This window comes from Talpa europaea, assembly GCF_964194135.1.
Source record: "Talpa europaea genome assembly, chromosome: 4".
NCBI classification, from domain to species: Eukaryota; Metazoa; Chordata; class Mammalia; order Eulipotyphla; family Talpidae; genus Talpa; species Talpa europaea.
The window spans coordinates 50,618,853-50,643,535 of NC_140070.1; the positions used below are offsets into that span (position 1 = coordinate 50,618,853).

General features: G+C 48.3%; 1 protein-coding gene across 1 annotated transcript; it reads right to left on the reverse strand.

Moving 5' to 3' along the window:
* RBP1 (retinol binding protein 1) lies at positions 1-24,683 on the reverse strand (the record flags this gene model as incomplete). Its single annotated transcript, XM_084232375.1, is given in 7 exon segments — positions 1-171; positions 2,164-2,265; positions 23,723-23,901; positions 24,427-24,541; positions 24,543-24,589; positions 24,592-24,617; positions 24,619-24,683. Coding segments are annotated over 7 exon segments (588 nt in total). The 3' UTR covers positions 1-117.

Genomic DNA, 24,683 nt, shown 5'->3' on the forward strand with positions numbered 1-24,683 from the left:
GGGTGGGGAAGTTGGAGGGTGCTGGACTTTCTGTCCCATGCTGTGCACTGGGGGTCCTGGCCCACATATCCATGCATTCATTCCGGGAGCCCAGGGCCTGCCTGTCACCTGGGGGTTTCAATGAACCTTCTTGAATACTTGCTTGCAGACCACACCCTGCACTCTCATCTCCTGAAACAAAAATAGATGCTTTTCATTGGCCAAGACATGCTCACACTTGGAACTCAGTGCATCCTGGGGTAGGGAGGTGGTTTGAACCCCCCACCAATTCCTTGGAAAGCTGGTTAAACTGGATCTTGGAATCAGACTCTGCTGTGCCCTGTGGGGAGCTGGCTGGGAAGCAGGTATGGCTCAGAGCTGACCCATAGACCCTCAGAGGCTTCCCCTCCTCCATCATCAAGGGAACAAAAGGTTTTAAGAACCTCTGACCTCAGCGGGGGGCTGAGTCTGTGCCCAGTCATGGCCAAAATCAGTCCCAGGCACAAGGCTTGGACCTGGAGGAATTCAATAGGTTGCCTCACAAAGGGATGCAAACTAGTGTGATTCTCAGCTTTAGCTGCACTTTGGAATTACCGGGGAGTTTGAAAAATGCCTAGGTCCCAGGCTAATGTGTGTCAATATTTCAGTGGATGAAGCACTGGAATTGCAGTTATTAAATGCTCTCAGGGAGCATGACAATGCAGTGGCCAGCCCCTTCCATGCCCACAGGGCAGCCCCGCTGACTGTTGCCTGAGGATACAACACAGAGTTGCACCACCTTCCTATTTTTGTTTTCTTGAAAACAAAATCTGGCCCTAAGCACCGGCCTGCACTTTGGAGGTCCATTTATACATGGACTTTGTTTCTATCTGTGAGTTTTGCATTCCAGATAGAAAGGTTGGTCAAACTCCCAGACAAGGTTGGTCAAACTCCCAGATGCAGACCTGCCTATATGGAGGGCAGACTAAATTAACCTCGATTTTTAACCCTACATTGTTCAAGGGTTAACTGTACTGACATGACATTTCCAAGTTTGTGAAGTGCTATCTAAAGAAGTTTCAAGCCCACTTGATGGCCAAATAAAAGAGGCTGCAGCCCCAAGTTTGCATGGGAGCACAGGACACACAATTATCGGACTGAAGGGTTGGTGGGGATTGCTTAATCTTCCCTCACAGCTCGACAGACAAGGGAACAGCCACCAGGGGAGGAGACTAGTTGGCTTCCGGTGGGCGTGCAGCCCCAGCCCATGGCATCAGCCTAAGCTGCCAATTAGAAAGATGCCCCTTGTGTCTCTTCTCACCACTGGCAAGTCTCAAAGCTCTTACAGACCTTGATCTTCAGAACCCTGCGGTAGTAGGGCAGCATTTTGCTGCTGAGGCTGAGGGAAGGGAGGCACTGATCCAAAGGCCCACTGAGTGAGTTGGGACTAGAGTCCAAGTTATCTGAGCCAGGTTCCCTTCTCAGAAGAATGGTAACTGGGGATTTCCAAGGGGCAGCGGGAGGGGTGGAAGGTCTTTTCTCAGAGGTCTTGGGTTACTGAACCCACTCTGGGGCTCAGGGCCCACCTCTAGATCTGTAAGTGCTTTCTCTGGGTGATGGGTGGAATAGAAATGGCTTTGACTAGAGGCTTCAGACTGTGGGACCTAACCCAGCACTGACGAAGGCATCTCCTACCCTGACCTACATCGTTGAAGTCATGTGTTAGAGAAACTTAGAGAATTCTCCTTGGTTGTGGCCTGCCACAATCTGGTATGGTGAAAAGAAACATTGCTTGGGAGCAAATTTTAGTTCTGCCACTTTCCAGGTGTGGAACTTGGGTGTGAACCTCCATGTCTTCATCTCCAAAATAGGAATTATACCGTGCCGGGCCCCCAGGGTTGCTGAGAGAAGAGAAAGAGATATGAGATGCAAAAGAGTTCAGCACCGGCCCTAGCATTCAACAGATGTACCTCCTCACCTCCTCACCTTGGACAACTGGGACAGCTTCGACCTTGAAAACACATGCTCAGTTTCTAAAGTTATTCAAGTCTTCTCCAGGCCCTTGGAAGAGAAGCTTCAGAGCAGAACCAAGGAGCTACCATAGACCTTTTTCCAAGATCCACCCAGCAGTGACCAGGGTCTCTGGGACCCAGCCTGGCCTGACCTGGCCCCCTTCTTTTCCCCACCCCTTGGCCAGGAACCTACCAGGTGCAGCTCATCACCCTCAATCCACTGGGTCCAACCGCGTCCTTCCTTTTCACCCTTTTGCACACACTGGAGCTTGTCCCCTTCCCAGCTCACTGTGGTCTGCCAAGCAAAAAAAAAAAACGATTGTGAGTTCTGAGCAAGCAGCCTCTGGGGCTGGGGGAGGGATAGCTCCATCCCTGATAATCCAGGATGTCAATTTCATTATAGGATATTTGCAGCTAAATACTCCCTGTGCATCGTCTGTTATTAAAGTGTGCAAATTAGCTTTAAATTTTACAAAACCATCATAAATTTCATTGAAAAGGCTAATTAGGAGAGAAAAAGCCATGGGGCGGGACTCTCAATGCAAGGGTTGAGAACGGTGCTGGGTGGGTGGGGAAAAGGGGATTCTGAGGGCTGGGCTCCTATGTGGCCTGGGTGAGGGCGACTGTTCTGCATCTTGCTGATGGGCAGAGTACCCTGCCCATCCCCAGGCATTTCATTCATTCATTCATCTATAGTTTCAACCTTCATTAGGTCTTGGGACAGACTCCACCCTTGCCCTCAAAATGCTTTTCATCTTATAGAGAATAGCTATAGTTATAAATAACCAACTATAGGTATAACGGCTGCTCTGTGGCATTCCCTGTGCCATCTCCGAATCCTCAGCACTGTGCATTTAGAGCGTGGGTCAGCACTTCCTTTCACAGGTCAGGTTAAAGGACTTGCCAATCTCGCCTGGGTGGTCAATGGTGAGGGTCAGTGATCAGAACACAGGTCTGTCCCTCTCCCCTCTGGCCCCTACTGCTTCCCTAGGTGCCCAGTGTCACCAGTGTTACAGATCAGAGGCTGCAAGAACCCAGGTAGGGTCAGCGAAGGGTGGGGTGGAGGAGGAGAGAGGAGGCGGCACCAGGGCTGGGACTAGAAGGACAGGACAATGGAGTTGAAAGAAAGGAAAGGACACTGGGGAGAGGGTTTATCAGAGGGCCCCCATGAGACAAAGGCACAGAGGTGGACAGCACAATGCAGGGTCAGGAAGCTATTCGGGGAACCGTGGGAGGAAGATCTTGCTGCCCTGCTGGGGTCCCACCCCATGCCACCCCTGTGCCTTCACTGCTGCCCTGAGAACACTGTCGTGCCAGGTGCTGGTGCTCTGAAGGGCGGAAGGAGGGCAGGAGGCCAGCCTGGACCCATAGGAGACTTCCATCTTATTTCAGCTACAGAAATATAGGACTCAAAGGTCTAGACGGGGGCTGGTGGGCAGGCGCAGGGGTCTCTCATTCTCAAGGCTGCCCACTTCCTCTGAACCTCCTTTTCATGGGGTGCTATTCCACATTGTGAACCCTGCCTCCCCACTGTCATGAGTAGCAGCTCTGTTTGCCCTTTGTATACTGTAATTGGACTTTCGGCAAGTCCATGCCTCCTCTGGGCCCCAGTGTTCCTATCTGTCCTGCGAGGGGTGGGAGGCCATCAAGTCAGAGGCCTTGACTTTACAGAAGTAAAGTTCTAGGATTCTTGTGTTTCTGGACATGCTCAGTTGTGTCAGGACAGTCAGCAAGGGCTGGTGGGGATTTAGGAGAGAAGGAGAAAACTGACAAATGGGTATAGCGGGAAATCTTCCTACAGAGGCCCACCTTCACCTGTCCTGCAACAACCATCTCCTTCCTGGACTTACTGATCACTCCTGCCCTCTGCTGTCGGAATGAAGCAATCACAAGGGAGGCTGGTGAAGTGGCTGTGCATACCCCTGGTTTTACACAGGAGTAAGCCCAGCCTCTGCTCCTGCACCCTGTTCCAAGGACAGGGCACAGGAGAACTTGGACACTGGTAAAGACCAAGAATGACCTCAAGCCGCAGGACAAGAGGCCCATTCACCGGGGCTTCATGCATGGCAAGCCGGAGGACCCAGAGATCAGACAGTCCTTGATTCTAAGGAGCTTGTAAGAAAACTCGACTTCCTTATCAGTGGAATTTCTCTTCATGTGTTTAAACAGAAGGTTACTATGCAGACTATGAACTCCGACTCAATCAGAAGCCTAGAGAGAATAGCTGTTTCTCATTACATCCTTCTTCTGCCTCTAAAAGAAATATTAGTCAGTGGGAATACTCACACCTTCTTACACCGGGAAATGCAAACAAGCACAAGGAAGAGAGTCATCAAAAGAATACCTGTAATCTGCTTCTGCAGAGGTAATTCCTGTAACATTCTGGTGTATTTCCAACCAGTCTTTTTTTCTAGGAATATATTAATATATTCTAATATATATTCTAATGCATATTCTTATTAATATAAGAATATATAAAACATATATGCATATATTTCTGTTTGCAAACAACCAGGATTACATCATTTATGGTTTTGTACCATGGTTTCTTCATTTAATAGACTTTTCCTCTTCAGCAAATATTCCCCATAAGCATTATTTTAATTGTTACATGATATTTAGGAAATGGTTGTATCATCTATGAGGCCCAGTACAAAATGGAAATGAGGGACTCATTTAAAAAACAACATTTGCTGACCTGCTTTGTGAATTCATAAATTTGCCTTTTCTGGAGATTCCATTTACATGGAATCATTTACGATGTAGTCTCTTGTGTTTGCCTTCATTACTTAGAATACTGATTTTGAGATTCATCCACACTGATATATAGTAGTTTGCTTCTACTTATAACTAAATAGAATTCCATTATATTGCTGTGCCATATTTTGTTTATAACCATTCACCTGCAAATAGAATACATATTTTTTCCAGTTGAGAATTTAAAATAAAGCAGCTATGAAACTTTGTGTACAAAAAATTTGTAATATAATTTAAAAATTTAAGATGGCAACAGCAGAGCATTAACTAAAAAATGGGGCCCTGGTGACGGCATTGGGCAGAGGCCTGAATGTACATACCATCATTTAGCCAATTACCTATTCTTGGACATTTAGATTATTTATAATTCCGTGCCGCTTATAAATAAGGTTTCCTTGTATACCTACTTCAGAACACATTGTTTCCTTAGAATAAGTTTCCAGAGGAGGACTCATTGCATCCATGAGTGTACATCTTTTTAAGGCCTTTGATAAATATTTCTAGGATAGTCACCAGAAAGCTCAGACTGGTTTTTCCTTTCAACACCAGTGCTGGAGAATGCGTATGAAAGATGTTCATGAATGGTAGAGAAAACTTTTGCTCCTGGGTTAATGTGATCTTTCCAGATCATTTGGTATCTTTTAACAGGAGTCTTTTGGATTTAAATAACAATAACACATTTGCTCAAAAGAAAAAGAGATAGCAGAATTCAGATATCATGATTGGTGGAAGGAGACAGGGAGCTCTATGGGTATAGAAAGTCCTATCTTAGAGCCCTTGGAAATCAGACTGCTTAAAGAGGAGGGTCCTTCACACACATATACTATGTTCATCTCCAAGGAGTCACTTTTTCAACTCCAAGCTCCTGTTGAGTTCTGACCCTGAATGAGTTGGGAAGAACAGAGATTATTCTCATTTGCACTAGGCATCAGGGCAAGCTGAACTCAGAGAGGTTAAGTAAATTTCTCAGTGTCACTCAGCTAATGAGGAAAAGAACTTGGGCCAGAACGTAGCAGGGTATGACTTAGCAACCCCTTATTTCCTAGTTTGGGGCAGGGCACCTGGCAGGTGCCCAACAGATGTTTGTTAGTTTTTTCAGGGCTCCAAGGAAAAACTGGGGCATTGTGTTAAGATTCTGAGCATCCCTCAGGAGGAAGAGCATCGAGTTCAGTCCAGCTCTTGCTAGTGTGAGTGCTGGGAGCCAGAGATGGATCTTAAAGACCCCTGCTCCTACAAAGATCTCCACAGAGAAGGTCAGATAAGGGAGTCTCAGTGGTCACAGCCCCATGTGGTAGGTGTTGAAGTCAGGGGTGCACAAGAGCTATGGTGTCCAGGAGGGCTCTTCATTTCATAGGAAACATCAGCTAGTTTTGAAAAAGTGGGAGGACATCACAGAATCATTAAGGACCCATGAAATGATAATCAAGCCAGTAAGGGAGAGGGTATCCTGGAGTCAAGGAGAGGGACCAACAGGCCACACTGAAAATTTGGACTGTGGCCTAGAACATGTTCTAGTGCCTCCCCACACAGCCTGTGCCCTCACACAGACCTTAGTTCTGATTGGTTGGGTGGAAGCATCCGGGAAAGCACTCACCAGGTGGCCAGGACATCTGCTGGGCTGTTCTCTGGGTTAAAGAGGGCTGGAGCTTAATTGTCACTTACACTGGAATCCTGGTCCCTGTCCCTCTCAGACTGTGCCCCCTCCATTATCAGGGTGACCCAATTAAAGAATATGTTCCCTGGAGTCAACAGACCTTGACCCTTTGCCCTTGGATATGCAAAATAACCTCAGATGAACTGGATGAACCTGAGCCTCAGTGCCCTTGCCTGCTAAAGCCCAAGGGTAAATGATACTGAGTCACTGCATTGGTGAGCCCTAGTGAGTTCCATGATGTTCACCCATGTTAAGTTCCCACATACTCATTGACTCTGGGCTTAGCTTTGTGGCTTGCTCTGGCCAAATGGGCCGTTAGTAAGTATGAACCAAGCAGGTCCTTCACAAGCATTTGTACATTGGCCTCTTGGAACCCTCCCCTCTTGGAAGTGAGCCGCTGTGCTTTAAGGAAGTCCAGACTATTCTACTGGAGAGGAAGGCCACGTGGAGAAGCCCTGGAGGAGGAGAAAGGGAGGCTTCTGCAGGAGAACTGAGGCAGCCCACTGAGCCTCTGCTGCACTCGGCCACACGGAGCTGAAGAACTGCCCAGTCTAGGCCAGACCTCGGAGAATAAATGGTGACTGTTTTACATGACTAAGTTTTGGAATAGTTTGCTATATAGCATTAAATAACTGACAGAGCTCTTTTCCCAGATTGTTCTGAGGATGAGAGAAGATAAACATAATTGCATAGGGCAATGGTAGTGGCGTCCAGAGCTTAGATACGGGTGGCTTGTTCAAGTTCAAAAATAACAAAAGTCATTTTTTAAACTGGAGATTTGCGAAGAAGTGTCTTCAGCTCAATGTTTCAGGAGCTCCTTCCCTTCCAGGGGACTTGGATCCCAGCACAGACCTTGCAGGGGCCGCCTCTGAGAGGGGTGCCCAAGAGCACTGTGATGTGCATTTCCCTACAGCTTAGCCTTTGCTTAAGTGGAAGATTTATTTAGAAGCTCCCTACTGTGATGGCACCAAAATGTGATTTAGTTCTCCCACTTCCTACCCCATATTCACTTTGGATGGGACTGGATTTTTCTTTTTAAGCTCTGTATCCAGAGCTTAAATCAGTCACTTTCTAGTAGATCAGATTCGTCTAAAGAAAAGAAAAGGGTGGCTGGGGAGTCGGGGAGGAGGAGAATCACCTAAAAACAAAAGAGAAGAAATAAGGAAAGAAGTAATGTTGGAGCGGGGTGGGTAGCAAACAATGGCCTCTTGTTTTCTTGTGACACAGTAACTTCTGATAACAGCCCTCCTGACATCTCAAGATCTCATTCCACGAGGTCCCCTCACGCGAGCACGCAGCCACCTCTGCCACCCCAGGAGCAGTGGCTGGAGTGAGTCAGGGATGTAGTCTGTCCTGTCAATGCCAGTGCAGAAGCGTCTTGAAGAGGTCATCTGACCCAGTTTCCTAGAGTGGATACTAATCATTGTGTAATCCACTTAATCAGGACTACTGAGGGAATGTCAGGTGAAAGGATGTTCCTAATGCTTTTCAAGTGGCATGGGGGGAAGGGCAGAAGCTGGGGGGCTGAGGAAGGTGTGGTACAAATCCCAGGACAGGCAGTAATACAGGGGCTCTGGGATTCCACTTTGGGGAAGATGCCCAAACAAATTCAAGGAGGAAGTGTGGTCACCTTCAGCTCCCCTCCTAACAATAATTCTTATCCCATCGGCAATCTGAAAGTCTGCAAACAGACAGGAGACCAGGGCAGCCAGTTGTTAGGCAAAGCTGGCATAACTTTCCTTTTTTTTTTTTTTAAGACTTATTTATTTATTTATTTATTTATTTATTTATTTATTTATTTATTTAATACATGCACTGGGTACAGTCAGAAGCACGGGAGGGTGAGAGAATTCGCCAGAGCCAGAGTGGGGAGCAGAGCAGGCAGAAGGGCCGAAGTACACTGCTGAGGGGAGCAGCGGACATGGCAGGAGAGTTCTGCGTGCCATGCGGGACCCTCCTCCGGTGGCCGGGGAGCAGCCGGGGATCAAACCGGCGCTGCAGAGGCTGCGGGAAGCTTCACAACCCAGCGCTCAACCGCTGCGCCACCGGGGAGGCCCCTGGCATAACTTTTCTATTAAAAACTAATAACCTCCAACACTTTGGCTTTGTCGGCAGCTTTCCTAGACAGACGCGCACTGATAGATGGATGGAGACAGCTTTGCATCACTCTGACAAGGGACCGTCACTTCAAAAGCCATTATCCAGCTCCCCTGACCACTCAGAAGTCCCACTGGCACTGCCACATGGGGCTGAGTGACACAGAAAACCTGGTTCCTGCCTGCAGCCTGAGCTAACATGTTCCGGGGAAGTGTTGAGGTCCCCTTGCCCGGGGCAGGGACAGCTGTGCACAGGGAGGATGGACCGTGACTGCCAATGGAGCCATCCCTTGGCAGTGACTGGGCATGGACCACAGACAATGGGACTCAACGTGGCTGCCAAGAATTTGCGACATGAAAACTCCCACATGCCCCAAACATCGCTTCGTGGAATAGGGGGTGATGATTCCCACTCCCTCGCCACCCGCCACCCAGCTCTAGCATGTGGCTCCTTACGGACTCGCCTTCAGGAGGGTGGGGACTGAACCTGTCACTTCATGGTCCCGGAGCCAGGACAGACCCAGGTGTGACTCCAGAGCTCTTTAAACTGGGGGGAAATTGAAACAACAGACAATTATGAACACTTTTTATACATGATGTGAGTTGCTAAAAGAAGCATATTGGCCTTTCCTTCTGGCGTGTGATTTTAAAAGGGTGCTTCACTCTTTGAGAGGTACTGGGACAACTGGAAGTTTCTCAGGCTTTGGTGTCCCTGTTAGATAAGCGAGCCAGTAGGAAAGGCAGGGAAGGGGACAGGGAAGCTGCCAAATGTCAGCACTGTGCTGGGAGCTTTCCATAATACTCCATGTGATCGTCAAGCTTTAAAGCTGATCAAAATGAAGTAACACGGCCAAGCCTGCCACGGGTTAGGAGTTGAGTCATTACCTGAACCCAGTTCTTTCGGGCTGAGGGATCGGTTAGTTGTCTGTGAGGCCAGGCGGGTGAGCCAACCATCTGGCTCCTTTTCTCCTCCATTCCTAGGGGGCTGGCAATGATCTAAAATCAGCACATTCTGGGGGAAAGGCTAATATGCCCTAAAAACAGATTAAAACTAAATTAATAAGGCCTTAAAGTGTGAACAAGTAATTAAGAGACATAAGAGCTATTAAAAGCTGCTGCTATGAACCAGTAAAGCCACAACAAGGCCTTTGTGGGCACGAAAGAATGCAATTCTGGTAGCGTGAAGGCACAAATAGCAAATGATAATACAATTCTTAGGGCAAACAAAATGATAACTTGTTAAGACTCATCTTGACACATCATATTTAAAATTCCAGAAAGTGCATGGGATAGATTTTAATACAAGAAACGGTCAGGAAGCTCAAGGCCCCACAAGGCAAGGTAATAGATGGGAGGATATGAATGGGGCTGGAGATGGCCTCTGTGGAACTGCACGTCATCATTCTAGGGGTGCAGCATGGCTGGAGGGCTCTAGGGCTGGTGGGACCGATGCTCTGCCATGGAGCAGCTCTGCCTGGAGGGCAGGACACATGAACTGGCATCGACACTACTTGTGCTCTGTGCCGGGAATCAACATGGACATCCCGACCCAGCCTGGGGTGAGGGAAGGCTTTCTGGTGGAAGCAATAGAATCAGTGTCACTGTCACCATCATCACCCTGACAAACTGTATTCAGCAAAGCATGGGTCATATCCATTGGTTCCTTACAATCTCCTGGAGCATTTTCCCTTCCCCTTTTATGGATGTGGAGACTGAGGCTTTGAGGTTGGCTAAACATGAGGTGGGGAAGATGAGATTTGACTTTAGATAAAGCCCACCATGCTCTTGGTCACTGTGCTCCACAGCGTCCAGATCTAAGCTGCCCATGGTAGCAGGATTTTACAGAGTGGTTCTGAGCAAGGAAACAGCATTCAGTAATCACGGTCCCCACCGGCACACCATAAAGTCTAGCTTTGGTGCTGGAGAGCGAGGGAGGGGAGGTTAGGACCCTAGTTTCAAGAGCTCACAGACTACTGGAGAAGATAAGCAGACAGAGAATTCTAGCAGAATGACAAGAGCTGGGCAGAGGCAGGCAATGGTAGTTCTGGAAGTGGGATGGTGCCTCATCAGGCCCTGAAATGGAGGTAGATGTTCATCAGGGAAGACTTCCTGGAGGAAGTAATGCTGGAGCTGACACTGTAAAATTTAGGTTAAGAGGCAGAAATTGAAAAAGAGCAAGGAAGGAATCCTAGGCAGAGGGAATAGGATGGACAGATACAGGGAGGTGCATGAGTGTTCTAACTGGGTTCGTCTGACTGAATTCTTCACATGACTCTCCCCATGAAGCTGGACCCTACTCCAGAATTAACTGAGGGGTGGGGGGGCTTGCTCCTAGCCTCTTGTCTTCCCCAGTTCATGTCTCCGTGGTTTCAGATAGTCAAGCCTGGTGTAATGGAAAACCCGGAATAGGCGAACTGGCTGACTCTGCTACCTGGCCAGCGCAAAGAAATAGCTGTTACAGGTCAACCCAAGGCAGTGAGAAGGTGGGGAGGTGGGTGGAATAAAGGAAGGTTATCCTGCTAAAGAGTGCTCAGAGGGACTCTGGAGAACAGAGCCCACCCCAGACCTTAACCTTTCCATCAGAGCCTCTGGTCTCTCTTTTTGATCTTTTAAAGCAAAAAGAAACAATCCCAGAAGATGAGAGATTTTAGTCACTATATATTCACACGATACCAGCACCCACGATAAGCCCTCACCTTATGGCAGAGAAAATTTACATTACCGTTTGTGGAATGATTGGATGATGGCAGAGAACATTCTAGGAGTACTCTTACATTTATTTATTTACATCAAATATTCCTGGCAATGTGGCCTTTTAGTCTTCCAAAAGAAGACTTTTAGCCTTTTTTAGCCATTGGAGTGACGTTAGTCTCAAGTGTCTGAGGCCTGGAGAGCGTTGGCACCATGCGTAGGGTCCCACAGCCAGGGAAGAGTAAGAGTCTTGTTTACACCTCCTCTGTCCAACTCTGAGGCCACTGTTTCCACAGGAATGCCATGCTGCACGGCACTGTATTCACTGCATAGCACCCAGCAGGGGTGGGCCTGGGTCTGGCCTGGCCACCAGACAGCAGTTTGCCTGCCTGAGCTGGGCATTTGGGAGGGACCTGATGACAGCCTCGGTGAGAGGCAGACCTGAGCTCCAATACATCCCACTTCTTTCAAGATGAGTGACTCCAAGCAGTACATTTCATCCTCAGAGCCTCCATCTCCTCCTTTGCAAAATGAGCTAATGAGTCCTGCCCCAGAACAGAGTCCTGAGGATGAGATGGAACCAGGGGTTGCAAAGACCTACTTCAGCACAGGACATAGAAAATAATCAGAAAGCAGTACTTCCCCTCTGCTCTTGGCCTTGCCTGGCCTGTTCTCTGTGGGAGTGGGGAGGCACTTGCCCTTTTAGCTTCTACTCAATAGTCTTGCCGCCCCTTCTCTGGATGGCCAGGCATCCCTTCCCACTTCTTACCACTCTCAGAATTTGTCTCTGGAGCACACTGTTTATAAAGGTTGAGAATAAGTAACAGCTCAGAGTAATGGAGTGATTGCACCACAGGTTTTCCTGCATCTAATTCTTTAGCATGAAGTAGGGGCTCTTTAGTTATAATTATCCCTATTTATAATTATCCCCATTTCACAGACAAGTCAAGGCCCCTACCTGAAGTAACTTGCTAAAGGTCACTGGTTTCTGAGCGGCAGAGATGGGATTCCAGCAGTGATGGGTTGGCTCTAGAGTTGAACCTGTTAAGACTCAGCCTGACAGGTGTGGCCTATGTGAGAGGGAGCTGGGCCTCAACCACGAGAGCTTGAAGGAAGCCAGGTAGAGTTAAACCTGTGCTAGTCTTGACCAGTGGAAATTATCCCCCCAGGGGGAGGAAGCAGGAGTGAGTAGAAAGACGGAAAAGAGGACAGCAAGTGAAGGCATTTGCAGATGATGGGATGGGGCCAAGCGCATGGTGTGAGGTAAGGAATGGGGCTGGAGAGGCAGGTTCTCCTGCATGCTGAAGAGCCAGAGTGTCATCTGGCCTTTGCCTGTCAGCACTGGAGAGCCTCTGGGGTTTTTGAGCTGTGGAATCCACGGGCACATTCCCTTTCAGAATGTGAAGAATGGGCTGAAGTGTTGAAGATAATGGAAGGGAGATCAATGTGAAGATATTGCAGTAATTAAATGAAATAATCCATGGAAAGTGCTGAGTCTGGCACACAGTAAGTAAGCACACAAGATGTTAATTATTATTATTATTACAGGCAAGAGACATTCAGAGCAGTGGGAATGGGGAAAGTGGAAAGACATGTTAAGCAGAATGGAACTTGTTGACTGATCGCCTATCAATGCTTTCATTTACTTTCACAGTGATCACCTACATGGCTACATTGCGGTCAATGGAATTAAAAAGCCACAGTCACACTAACCACCCGGGGTCACATGACACTTAAAGACACCAGCAGGAAGCTGTTCCATAAACCACGCAGGCTTGGGAGTCAGGGATCTAAAAATCTAATCCCAGAACTAGAGTTAAGCAGGAGCTTGACTAGGCAGGACCCTTGGCTCCCCATCTGGGTGACCTGAGAGTGGCACTCCCCTCTAGGATTGCTAGTGTGTAATTGATATGAAGTGCTAACCCAATCCGCCACGTAGCAGCCCTCAGCTGCTTACTGGATTGTTGGGGATTATTACCATACAGCTACAGATACCGTTTACAAATAGATACAACTTCTTATTCCTTTTGAATGATTTTCCTAGAATATGATCCCATAAATTGGATCTCTGAGCCAAAAAGTAGGATCATTTTTCTGACTCACTGCACTCTGTCAGATGGGATTTCTTTTCTCCCCTGTCTGTCCCCCATTTTCAGAGTGCAGGGTCAGTTCTGTTGTAAAGGCTGGTGAAGGTGGGTTTTGTAGCCTGGGTGCTCCTCCATCCCTCCTTTCATGCGCTTCATACCCATTTTATACATATAGTTCTTCCCCAGAGTATTCCTGTGGTGTCCTTGGACTCTCAGGTCAGGAAAGAGAGCAGGAAGCAAGCAAGGAAGGAAAGATTGGGTAATATCCCAGTATGAAAGATGGTGAGGCATTCTAAGGTATTTGCATAATAAAGGAAACACCTAGAGAAGTCTTTGACTTTTTTTTTCCCCCAAAGATTTATTTATTTATTTATACAAGCACTGGGTACAGTCAGAAGCGCAGTACAGGAGGGTGAGAGAATTCACCAGAGCCAGAGCGGGGAGCAGAGCAGGCAGAAGGACCGAAGTACACTGCTGAGGGGAGCAGCGGGCGGCAGGAGAGGTCTGCGCGCCATGTGGGACCCTCCTCTGGTGGCCAGGGAGCAGCCAGGGATTGAACCAGAGCCGCGGAGGCTTCAGGCAGCTTCGCAACCCAGCGCTCAACTGCTGCACCACCGGGGAGGCCCGAAGTCTTTGACTTTTTACCCAAAATGAACGTGCTCTAATGGTGGTATTTCAGGCATCAAGCAGAGACTTTGAGGTTCCTCTTTGAAGGAAAAGGGGTGGTGTGTGTTTGCGCACACTGCTTTCCCACAATTGAACTTACACAACAGACACAACTACAAAAATGGTTTGCAGGGAGGAAGCCATTGTGAGTTAGGCCCAATCTTGCTTTCACAGAGAAATAAATGTTCAATCAACTCCAAGTTAAATAATAATAAATCCCTGGGCCCTTGGGAAATGCCTGTCATAGGACTGGACTGGGCTGCAGGGGCCAGTTTCCAGAGGAGGCTTCCATGGGGGAAAGGAATTCTAATTGCAAAGTCATCAGTTTACATCCTCTTGGTGCCTGGCGGGGAGAGCAGAGGGGAATTCCATCCATCTATCTCTTCTGGTTCTAGGCTCTGTGGAGCCAGGGGTTCTGGGTTTATAACAAGGTGGTCCCTAGGGAAGAGGAGGTTCCAGATTCCTTGACTATGAGGGCCTGAATCTTCAGAGGCAGGGACAGTATACTAGTGAAAAGGAGATTCCTACATTGAACTCACATTTGGAAGGTGGTTTCAGCTACTGTTCAGACCCACCTATTTGGGATTTTTGGAAGAAGGTGTAGCATTGAATGTGAAGTCCTGGACCACCTTCCAATACTCTCATGCTTTCCTGCAGGACTGCCAACCCCCGACCCACGCATTACCCTCCTAGCCCGCACATTACTTTTCCATGCTGGACCTGCCTTGGGTGGTCAGTGGCCTGGGGACCTGGATAGCTATCCTGCCTGCAGAGGCCCAGCTCCAGATACTGTACATCCTTCCCGCCCATAGCATTGAGGCATAGGGCAAGAGGAGAGCCCTTAGGGTCAGAATAGAATAGGAAAAACCCCAGGAGAGTTCAGGGAAGCTCCAGGACAACACATTCCAAAGGGGACTAATCAAACACCCCAGGACTAGGGGTCAACAGGACATTCCTGGACAAGGCCAATAAAGAAAAAAAATAAGGGCTGGGACAGAGTTGTAGTTCTAGGCACAGAGACATTAAGGCAGTGAGTGAGACCACCGAGAACTAACCAGTCACAAAGAGTCTGGTGGGGCTTTAGAATAATCTGGGAAAGAAGGTCTATATTCCCTGAGGCACAACTCTACTTTGGCTTCCTTGCCCCTCCCTGGCCTGGTTCCATTAGCTCAGGAGTCCCACTTTATTTCTGCTCCTTCTTTTCTCCTCAATAAACTTTTTCTTTCTCTAAGCAAATTTGCCTCTTTTCTCTTGCTTTCCTGTGCATCAGCGAAGTTCCTGGTGTGGCTTTGTGAGACACCAACCCATGGTGGTCTAGTTGCTGGGGCTCAGCGCTGCCACTGCAGCTTGGAATCCATTCCTGGCTGGAGACTAGACCTGAAAACCTGAAATTTTGGTATCGGCATCCTGTGGGCTCTCTTTCTACACCAGATTCATCACAACGAGAGCCCATCTCTGACAGGCCTTTGAGGTTTAGCCAGAGGTGATGTCCCATCTCTTACTGTGCAGTCACTAGACTCTAGGCACTAGCAGCTGAGCATACAAATAGCACATTGATCTACCCTAAAGTTTCTTCCACCCTACAACATGCTCTTCTAGAAACTTGCTGCACCTGTGCTGAGATATGGAGTCCTTGTCTCCTTCCCTTGAAGATGGGTGGGACTTTGAGTCCACTTCAGTGAAGAGAATATGGCAAAGCTGTTCTATATATCTAAGTAAATCATAAAAGTGCCACACACTTCTGGTGTGTTCTGTTGGGATTCTCATTCTTGAATAAGCAGCTGCCATATTGGGAAGAAGCTCACGCAGCAAGCGAGAATGCATCTGAGTGAGCCCTTTGGAAGGTGGGTCCCCCAGCTTCTCACTGACATGACATGAAGCAGGGATGAGCCACCCCTTTTGTGCCCTGCCCAAGTTACAGGTTCATGAAGCAAACAAGCACTGCTCTTTGAAGGTATGAAGTTTTAGAGTGTTTTTTACACAAATAAAAAATTGAAGTAATTCATCACCATATTTGATTTTGGTAATAGTGCCATCAGTGGTACTACTCCTGGCCCCTATTTACAAATGAACCCAAAGGGATTAAGCACTTTTTTACAAGGAAATGCAGCAGGAAAGTGTATCCAGGATTCAAACCCAGGTTCTTCTCAAAACCAGGCTCCTAATTGCTCTGTTGTACCCCACACTTGTCCAGTTGCACACAATCCTGGTATCGCTTTCTTGGCTCCTCAGTTGCAAGCCAGCGCATGCTGCTGCAAGTTTGGTGTTCCTGGGCAGACCCCACCTGCAGGCACTGAACTGTATCTTGCCACTCTCGTTCATTGACCAGAACTGGGCACCCTTAACCCTGCACACTGAACTATCACACTGAATCATGATGAGAACATTACAGAAACTGGGCATGAACCAGCCTACTTCCTTTTTTTTCTCTTGTTAGTAATCAAAAGAATGGTCTTTGAACCAACAACATCAACATCATCTGGGAAATTGTTAGAAAAACAAACTCTTGGGCCCTATTCCAGGCCTTCTGAACTCTGGGGGTGGGACAAGTTTAAGTTTGAGAACTACTGCTCTATCTGCTTGTGTGGTTCTGACCCCATGATCTCTGAACTCTGGATGCCTTAGGATGTTTTTAGATGTGACAGGAAACAGGTTCAAATAGCTTAAGAGGAAAGAAAGGGAATGTACTTGCTCAGTACATAAAAGTCTCAGAATGGTGTTAGTGTAAGGAGCTTCAGCAAGCCTCCAAGCTCAAATTCTTTCTCTCTTCCTGCCTCACTGCCCCCACTCATGCTACTGACCTTATTTTATTTTCTCCTTCCTTTGGATTTCTCTATGAAGCAGTCATGAAGATGGCATGGAAGTCACATCATACCAATTTATCACCCTTAGAGGGAATAGAATGCATCAGAAGGGCTCTGCCCCTTGTTGCACATGATATCATGGCTTCACAAGGCACTGTCCCCTGTATCATCTGCCTCCTGAGATAGGCAGGGCAGTCATGGCACCCATTTTACAGATGTGAAAACTGAGGTCATGTGTCCCATCATTTAACTAATGCTGTCAGTTAGGTAATAGGGGACATTCAAAAGCAGATGTCTGATTCTAATATCAGCATTCTTGCCCATGTTCCCTTGCCCTGTCAATACTGTCTGACCTTACCGCCGACTCATGATGAGGCTTATAACAAGGGATTTAGGTACTAGCCCCCAGAAGAGCTCTAAATGCCTTGTAACAGAGTTTCAGAAATAGACTAGTTAGAATCCTCTCTGCCACCAGCTGATGGCTGACACAGGGTAAAGTCTTTTTACCTTTCTGACTTAGATTTTAACCAGTACTGTGGGTAAATGATATTCACAGAATAGCATTTATTGTGGGAAGCAAAAGAGATAGTACTAAGATCATTATATGCAGGCCCAGCACTTTGCAAGGATAGAGTACACATTATTTTCCTTGTTCCAGTCTAATAAAAACCAAAACCTAACAAACCACTGTGATTCTTAAAAGCTACTTTGTGAATTTTATTTGGGTTGCTTTAATTCTCCTTTTAGTAATCCTCAAAAGCATGCTGCTGACACCGATTTCAAAGGTCAGAGACCTTTAGCTAAGACATGAAAGAGACTCCCTGTTTCCATCCTGGAAAGGACCCAGTAGAATGGCGGGGCGGTTCTCACAGGGCTCCTGGATCCTATGGTGTTCTCAGCTCTGCTGCCAGGGAATTAATTCTGCTATTGGCATAGTGTTTTTTAAATTATGAACCAAAAAAAACCTCCTTAATGAGTCAAGAACAGGGTGAGAAAGCTGATACGGGCTTAAAGCAAAGTGTTAAATGCAGTTTGGTAGATTTCAGGTATTATATAAAACCGGATGGATGGATGGATGGATGGATGGATGGATGGATGGATGGATGAGAGGGAAGGAAAGAAAACATACGTGGTTAAAGAAGAAAGGACACAGAAAATTTAAGCGCGGATATGAAAAGATGCTAAGAAAATATTATAGAGTAAAACAACATACAGAAGCGTCAATTTCTTTTTGTCTTTCTCTTCTTCCTTCTCTCGTTCTCTTTTTTCTTTTTGACTTTAGATAGAGATATTGACCAACTAATCAATCAGCCGATAAAGAGCACCCACACTCGAGGCTGATTTCTGTACAGATTCGCCAGTGACCTCTGGGGAGTGGGAGTGGGGCCAGTGGGGGAAGGTCAGTCTCCACTTGCCTGTGCTGCTTGATTTTCCCCTCATTTTATAATAAAGAAAGAGAGGAGATGGAGGCGGGAGGAGGAGGGGGAGGACTAGAAGCGGAAGGCAGGCCCCGTGGAAGGGGTCATCTTGAGTTCAAGGCTGGAGAGGAAGGCGAGGCCTCAGCCAGGGGAGGAGGCACCAAGCATCCGAATGAACAAAGGCTCCTCCAGCGCAAACCTCAGCAAGCTCTTGGTTGGATGACAAATGGCCCTTCTGCTCTCGGCTGTGATTCCTAGCTCAGTCTTTTCCCACAAAAGCTGCTCCTGCTGGGGGGAGTTTGGAACAAAGAGTTCTATAACACCTCATTCCCAGGGATCCCCTGGCCTTGGAGTGGGCAGCACTATTTGAGGTTGAGGGGTGCCTTCCTTTCTCAAGGTCCCCATCCTGGCAAAAGCTGCATCAGCTAGATTCATTAAATGATGCTGGCTTCAAGCCGAGGCTGTGATTTCATTTTAATGGATAAAGGCAGGCAGGAGGGCAGTACAGAAACGCTGAATCCAGTCTTTATATCTTCCTACCAACATGGTAGCCCCTGCTGCTGAGGGTTAAACAAGATTGGAATAGAACAGACTGGAAATGTCAGCTGAGTGATCCCAGCTCTACAGATCTGAATCCCTCCACCCCTCCACCTGGGGAGGGACCACAGAGCCATTTCAGGGACTTGGATTTCAGGGTCTGGATTGTGGTATCCCTGGGGGTTAAATGATGGACTAGACTGTCTGGTGGGAGGGCCCCTTTCTACTTGATTTCGTAGTTTCTCAGTTTGTAAAGACAGGCACAAAGAGATGTTTCTTTACTCCAAAGCTTTAGTTGTATCAGAATCAGCTGGTGGGTTTAGCAAAACCCAGACTGCTGGCCGCTCTCCCAGAATTTCTGATTCCATAGGCCAGGGGTGTGGCTAGAGAATCTGTGTTTCTAACACGTTCTCCTGATGTTGCTGCCACTGCTTTGCATCATGGCGCCCAGAGAGTAAACAGTGATGAGGGCTGGCCACCTGGGTTTCAGGTAATAGGGCATGTGAGGAGGGTGGTAAACTGGAGAAGCCCCATCCTCAGGGAGCAACTGTGACAGTGTCCCAGGGATCCACAGCACAGGAATAAGCAGGAATTCAGCATTTTCAGCAGCATTGATTTTTTTTTTATAAGAATAGGCAGAAATATGGATTTTTTTCATGACATCTTACCATCTTTGGCAATCATTGACTGTGAAATTTTCCAAAGATTGTACAGGCCAAGCAAAACACATCTGCAGGCTGGGTTTCATCCTCGGGCTGCTGCTGTAGAATATAGATAAGGTTCCCATGGCACAAGGCAGGATCAGGGATCTCTAGGTGCCTCTGGCTCTTTGGTGAGGACTGTCAACCTCACCCCGCCTCTCCCAGCGTGGGCTCCCTGTGCCTGTCAGGGCCACATCCAGGCCCCTGCTGGGGAACACTGCTATGCCCTGGCCACTTTCTCAAGGTCCCCACCTTGGCAAAGGTTGAAGCCAACATCAACAACTCTAGCCACCCTGAAGTCTTTGCAGCTGTACCTCTCTCACCTCTGAAACTCCTAACCAGGCCCTTCCTGACCTCTGGATCTTTATGCATATGTTTCCCTCTGCCTGGAATGTTCTTATCCCTCTTCCACATCTGACCTAATTCTTACTTGTCTTATAAGGCCTCACTTAGTTGTCACCTCCTCTGGGAAACTTCCCTGACCACTGCTCCCTCCACCCCAGTCCCACATTCCTCAGCCCATTCCTTCCGCTTCCATCAATACACTGGCCTGAAATGGCCTAAAGTTGTGTCTTTCTCCTCCACTGGTCTGGGTGCTCTAAGAGTCCTGCTGCCTCTCTGACTCCAGGGCTGAGCTTCTGGTCTGGTATGGGACAGGTCTAAAGGAGTATTTATCAAGTGTTCCTCTCTTGGCCTTGGCCTTGACCTTCCTCTTACCCACTTTTGGTTTGCCAAGCTACTTCCTGTCTATCCTTCAAGCCACAATTCAGACTCCACTTTCCATGGGACCCTTCCCTGACCTCCCGGTCCTGTCAGGGCATCCTGTACAGCCTGTTCTCCCACCACGAACACACATCACATATTATTGGCTGTTTTAGTTGGTCCCCTCTACTCCTCACTACAACGAACTCCGGAGGCCCACAATCTTGTACAATTCATCTCAATAACAGGGGCTGCAGAGCAGGCATACTGCTCAGAGTGAGCACCATGAAATGCTTGTAAGACCAACAGAGGAAAGGACAATTCAGATGAATGAATGATCAAAGATGAGAAATGAAACCCTTGTCATGTGTTGGGAAGAACACGGAAGAATGAACAACCCAAAGCTGAAGAATAAACTAGTCTCCTCCTGCACACTGGCTGGTGGGCAGTGTGAAAGTTTCAACTTGCCCAGCACCGCTGAGGGCCCTAGAGACTTCAACCAGTGTGGCCTCTTGGCATGCATGCTGCTTCCCTCAACATGAAACCCTCTAGCTATGTAATTCTATTACCCTGCACCTTCCTCCAGGCATGCTCTTCACTGTGCTCCACCATCCCGCTGGGCAGCCTGGAAAGAGGGCTTCCCTGCAAAGCAGACTCCAAGGAAAGGCCCAAGCAGAGGCGCCATCCCTCCCTGCAATAGACAACAGCAAGGGAAGTCCCATCGACTTAGGAGGAAGCACCCTGAGTCCCGGGACAGCAAAGGTAACCCTGAGTGCTGCACAGCTTCATGTAGCCTTCCGAGTTGCTGGAATCCCTGGTCTGCTCACCTACCACTATCCTAATACTGGATCAAAAAACAAAAGTGACCTCCAACAATAAGTGCTGGGGAGGGCGTGGAGGAAGAGGAATCCTTTGGAAAACAGTAACATATTGTTGGTGGCAATGTAAACTGATGTAGCCATTTTGGAAAGCGATCTGGACCTACCTTAAAAAACTGAACATGGAAATAACCATAAAATCCAGCAATCCCACTTTTGGGTGTCTATCCAAAGAATACAAAGCCATCAACCCCCCAAAATTATATGCTGTTCAATGTTGATTGCAGTGTTATCTATGATAGTGGGATTCGGAAGCCACCTAAGTGCACACTAACAGAGGAGCAGATAAAGATGTTGAGATAAAGACACACAATGGAATACTCTCTAGCCACAAGGAAAGATGAAACGTTACAGCAAAAGGAAGGAGCTTGCGATGTAGCAAAGTAAGTCAAGATATTGGACAATTTCACATATATGAGTAAAATAAGGAATCATGGTGGATGAAGTAGTAAGGCAAAATAATTGTAAACTAGCAGACACTAATAACCAAAGTAAGGTTTTTGGGGCTTAGAGGGAAGAGGGGAGAAGAAAGGGCTAAAGGGGTAGGTAGTAGGAAAAAATTTATATATGTGCTCCATTTTCTTTAAAGAAAAAAAAGAAAGACAAAAAGGTGGCCACATGCCCTTCCTCTGTGTCCCAACCCTCCCATCCACCCCTTTTTTCTTTTCAATTAAGTGCAGAAGTCTTCCTTCTGGGATCCCCTCGCTCACCACCAGTGTCACTGTGTGCTGTGCGTCGATCTCTGCCACACAGGCTGGACATCCGGGACTGATGAGCTGGGCTGGTCCCTGTGCCTGGGGCAGCAGCAAGTTGGTGAGGTGAGGAGAGCAGTAGGTCCCAGCAGTGCTTACGGACAGGGACTCAGGGACTGGGACCGAATTCAGATCCTGACTGCTACTAACTTAACCATCCTAAGCTCACAGGAAAAACCTTGCCTCTGTTCACTTATCTGTAAAACAGTATGGTGAAGATTCAGTGAGTTAAAAAAAAAAAAAAAAACTCGCATAGTAAGCACTGGATGGGGATTAACTAGTGTTGCTGAGTGATCAACATTTCCCGAATTAATGGATGAGGGAGGGAGGGAAAGAGTAAAGATAATTAGCCAAGGACAAACCAGCACATTCCAGAGGCTGTTGTGACCCAAAGTAAACAATGTTTGCCATGTCTGTGAGTGCCCAAGTGAGCTGTGGACAGGGTTGCTCTTGGGTCTTAGGGTTCCACGGAGCAGCTGGGGAGCAGATCTTGGGCAGTGGTCAGAATGACAGGGCCCCCAGCTCTGGGAAGCAGATCCTGGCAGAAGGTTTCCTTTCCCATTGTGAGCCCTGCTGTAGATTAAGAGGCCTTGGGCCTTTGACAGGCACATCCTGGCATTTCCCTAGAACAGCAGCATTTTTTTCCCCACAAGTGGCATCTACCACCATCATTCCAAACAGCAGATTCACACACTCACTCCTGACAGCCTTCAGATGAATCAACAAGGGAGGGGGCTGAATCCTTCAGGCCTGGCGCTCAGATTCCCAGACACACACAGGCACTCCTTTAACCACAGGTCTAAACCAACAAGGCCATCTGGTTTTTGCAAAGACAATGAGCAGAGAGGAGCCTGGCAGAGAGCAGGAGTGTGGGCTTCCAAATCTGAAGACTTCTGGTTCAAATCCCATGTACACAAGTCTGCTCCCCTGTCGGGAATCTCAGCCATTGCATAACATGGGGTTACTAATCCTTCCCGCATGGGCTGTGCTGTAAAAAAATTAACCAAGGGTGGATGCTTGGGAAATGATGGGAGGGGGAGGAGAACCTCACCCAAAAACCAGGTGGCTCCCTGGGGGGTGAACAGAAGCTCCCTCTGGACCAAAGACTGTGAGAGGAGAATGGGGGGGGGGAGTAAGGGGAGGAGCATCCTGACCTCCTGGGGACTTGAGAATGTTGATGGAGGCCTAGGGCTGACCTTCGGACTCTGCTGTGGCAGTGTTAATTGGGGCCTCCGGGTCACCAGCTTCCCAGCCCTGTGGACAGCAAGGTCAGCTTCCTTCTCTACTCCCCAACCCCCACCTCCAAGGCAGCTTCCTCTGCCCTGAGTTACAGAGGCTTTCACTTACAGAGTAGGTGTTGGTTGGGCAAAAGGTTCAAAGGAAGCTCACCACAGAGGAGGAATGGGTGGGGAAGGGGCTGGCCCATGGCCAAATCCCACTTTTAGCATGAAGAGGGGCAGGTCAGAGAAGACTTCTGGCAGAGATCACAATGCTCCCTGCTTCGTAGATTGGTTCCATGCCAGCTCAGATAGACACAAACACTTCAAAGGGCTCTTTATGTTTTCTCTCCCCTTCTTTTCCTCTGCCTCCCTCAGCCCATAGTGCAACCAGAGCACAATCAACAGATTTGCCTGGAATTCCAGGTAAGCCACTTCCTGGCTGTGCTACTCTGGGCTTGATACTTCATCTCTTTGTGGTGTTTTCCTCATCTGTAAAATGGGTGAACTCACACCTCCCTCAAAGCTGTGAGGATTAGGGGCTGTCCAGTGCACAGGGCTCCTGGCTCCGGTGGGACAGAATAGGGCCTCTACAACCTGCTCACCAGTACCATCTGGTTTGGGTGGAGGGGTATCCTGGATGAGCAGGTGCTGCCTACCTTGAGCGCTGAGAGTGCCAGGATCAGGAGGGTTCCCTAAGACCACAAGGGCCTTTTCTACCCTCAAATGAACTAGCCTGGTCTCCGGCCAGGCCCCTGGGCAGCAAAGGCCGTACATGACGCAAATCCTCACCATACACTTGCGGTCATCTATGCCCGTCAGATCTTCCTCAAACTCCTGCCCAACTTGGAAGTCCATGATGTAGTTCCTAAAAGTGCTCAGCGTGCGGATGATCATATGGTCGCCGTCTTGCACAATCTCTTTGTCTGGCTTCAGCAAATTGGCGATTTTGCGCAAAGCCACATTGACATCTGCAGGGGTGTTCAAGCGGGAGGGGCAAAAAAACTCAGACAACTATTTCCAAGGAATGGGTCCCCAAGGGTCCGATCCTACTCCCCTCTAAACCTTGTGGCTCCAGGTGTTAGGGGGAAAAGGATGTCCTAAAGCTAATCCCATACCCTATAACATAGGCAGTCTGTGTGCAGCCTTTCTGTACCTTTTTCATTCTTTTTTATTGCAAGTTTTTCTGCCCTTTTGTTAACGTTTTAAAAACAAAACCAAAAAACAAAAAAACAAAAAACCAAAACCCCCCAAAAAAGAGCAACCCAAGCCCAGCTCTCCTAATGAAATTATCCACGTCTAGTCTAGAGCCAACTATCAGACTTTTGCCACCAATTAACCCTAACCCTAACCCCTGAGCCTCGGATCCGAAGGCTGCCGGCCACCCTCGGAGCGGTGCCCAGGGGGAGTCTGGCGGCGCGGGCGCGGGCGCGGGCGGGCTCCGGGGAGGCGCACGGCGGGGCGCCCGGGGCCGAGCGCGGCGGGCAGCGGCTTACCCAGCGCGCGTAAGTACTCCTCGAAATTCTCGTTGCTCAGCATCTTCCAGTACCCGTTGAAGTCGACCGGCATTTCGGGGCGCAAGTGGGGGGGAAGGCCGGGGAATGGGAGGGAGCGGTTGTCGCCTCTCGGGGTGGCGGCTGCCGAAGCTTTCCGGGTGGCAGCGGCCCGGAAGTGTGCGCCCTGGGGCCAGGGGGCTCCGAGGGGCGGCGACAGCTGGATTCCAGGCGCGCACAAAGCCCCGAGGAGGCTCCAT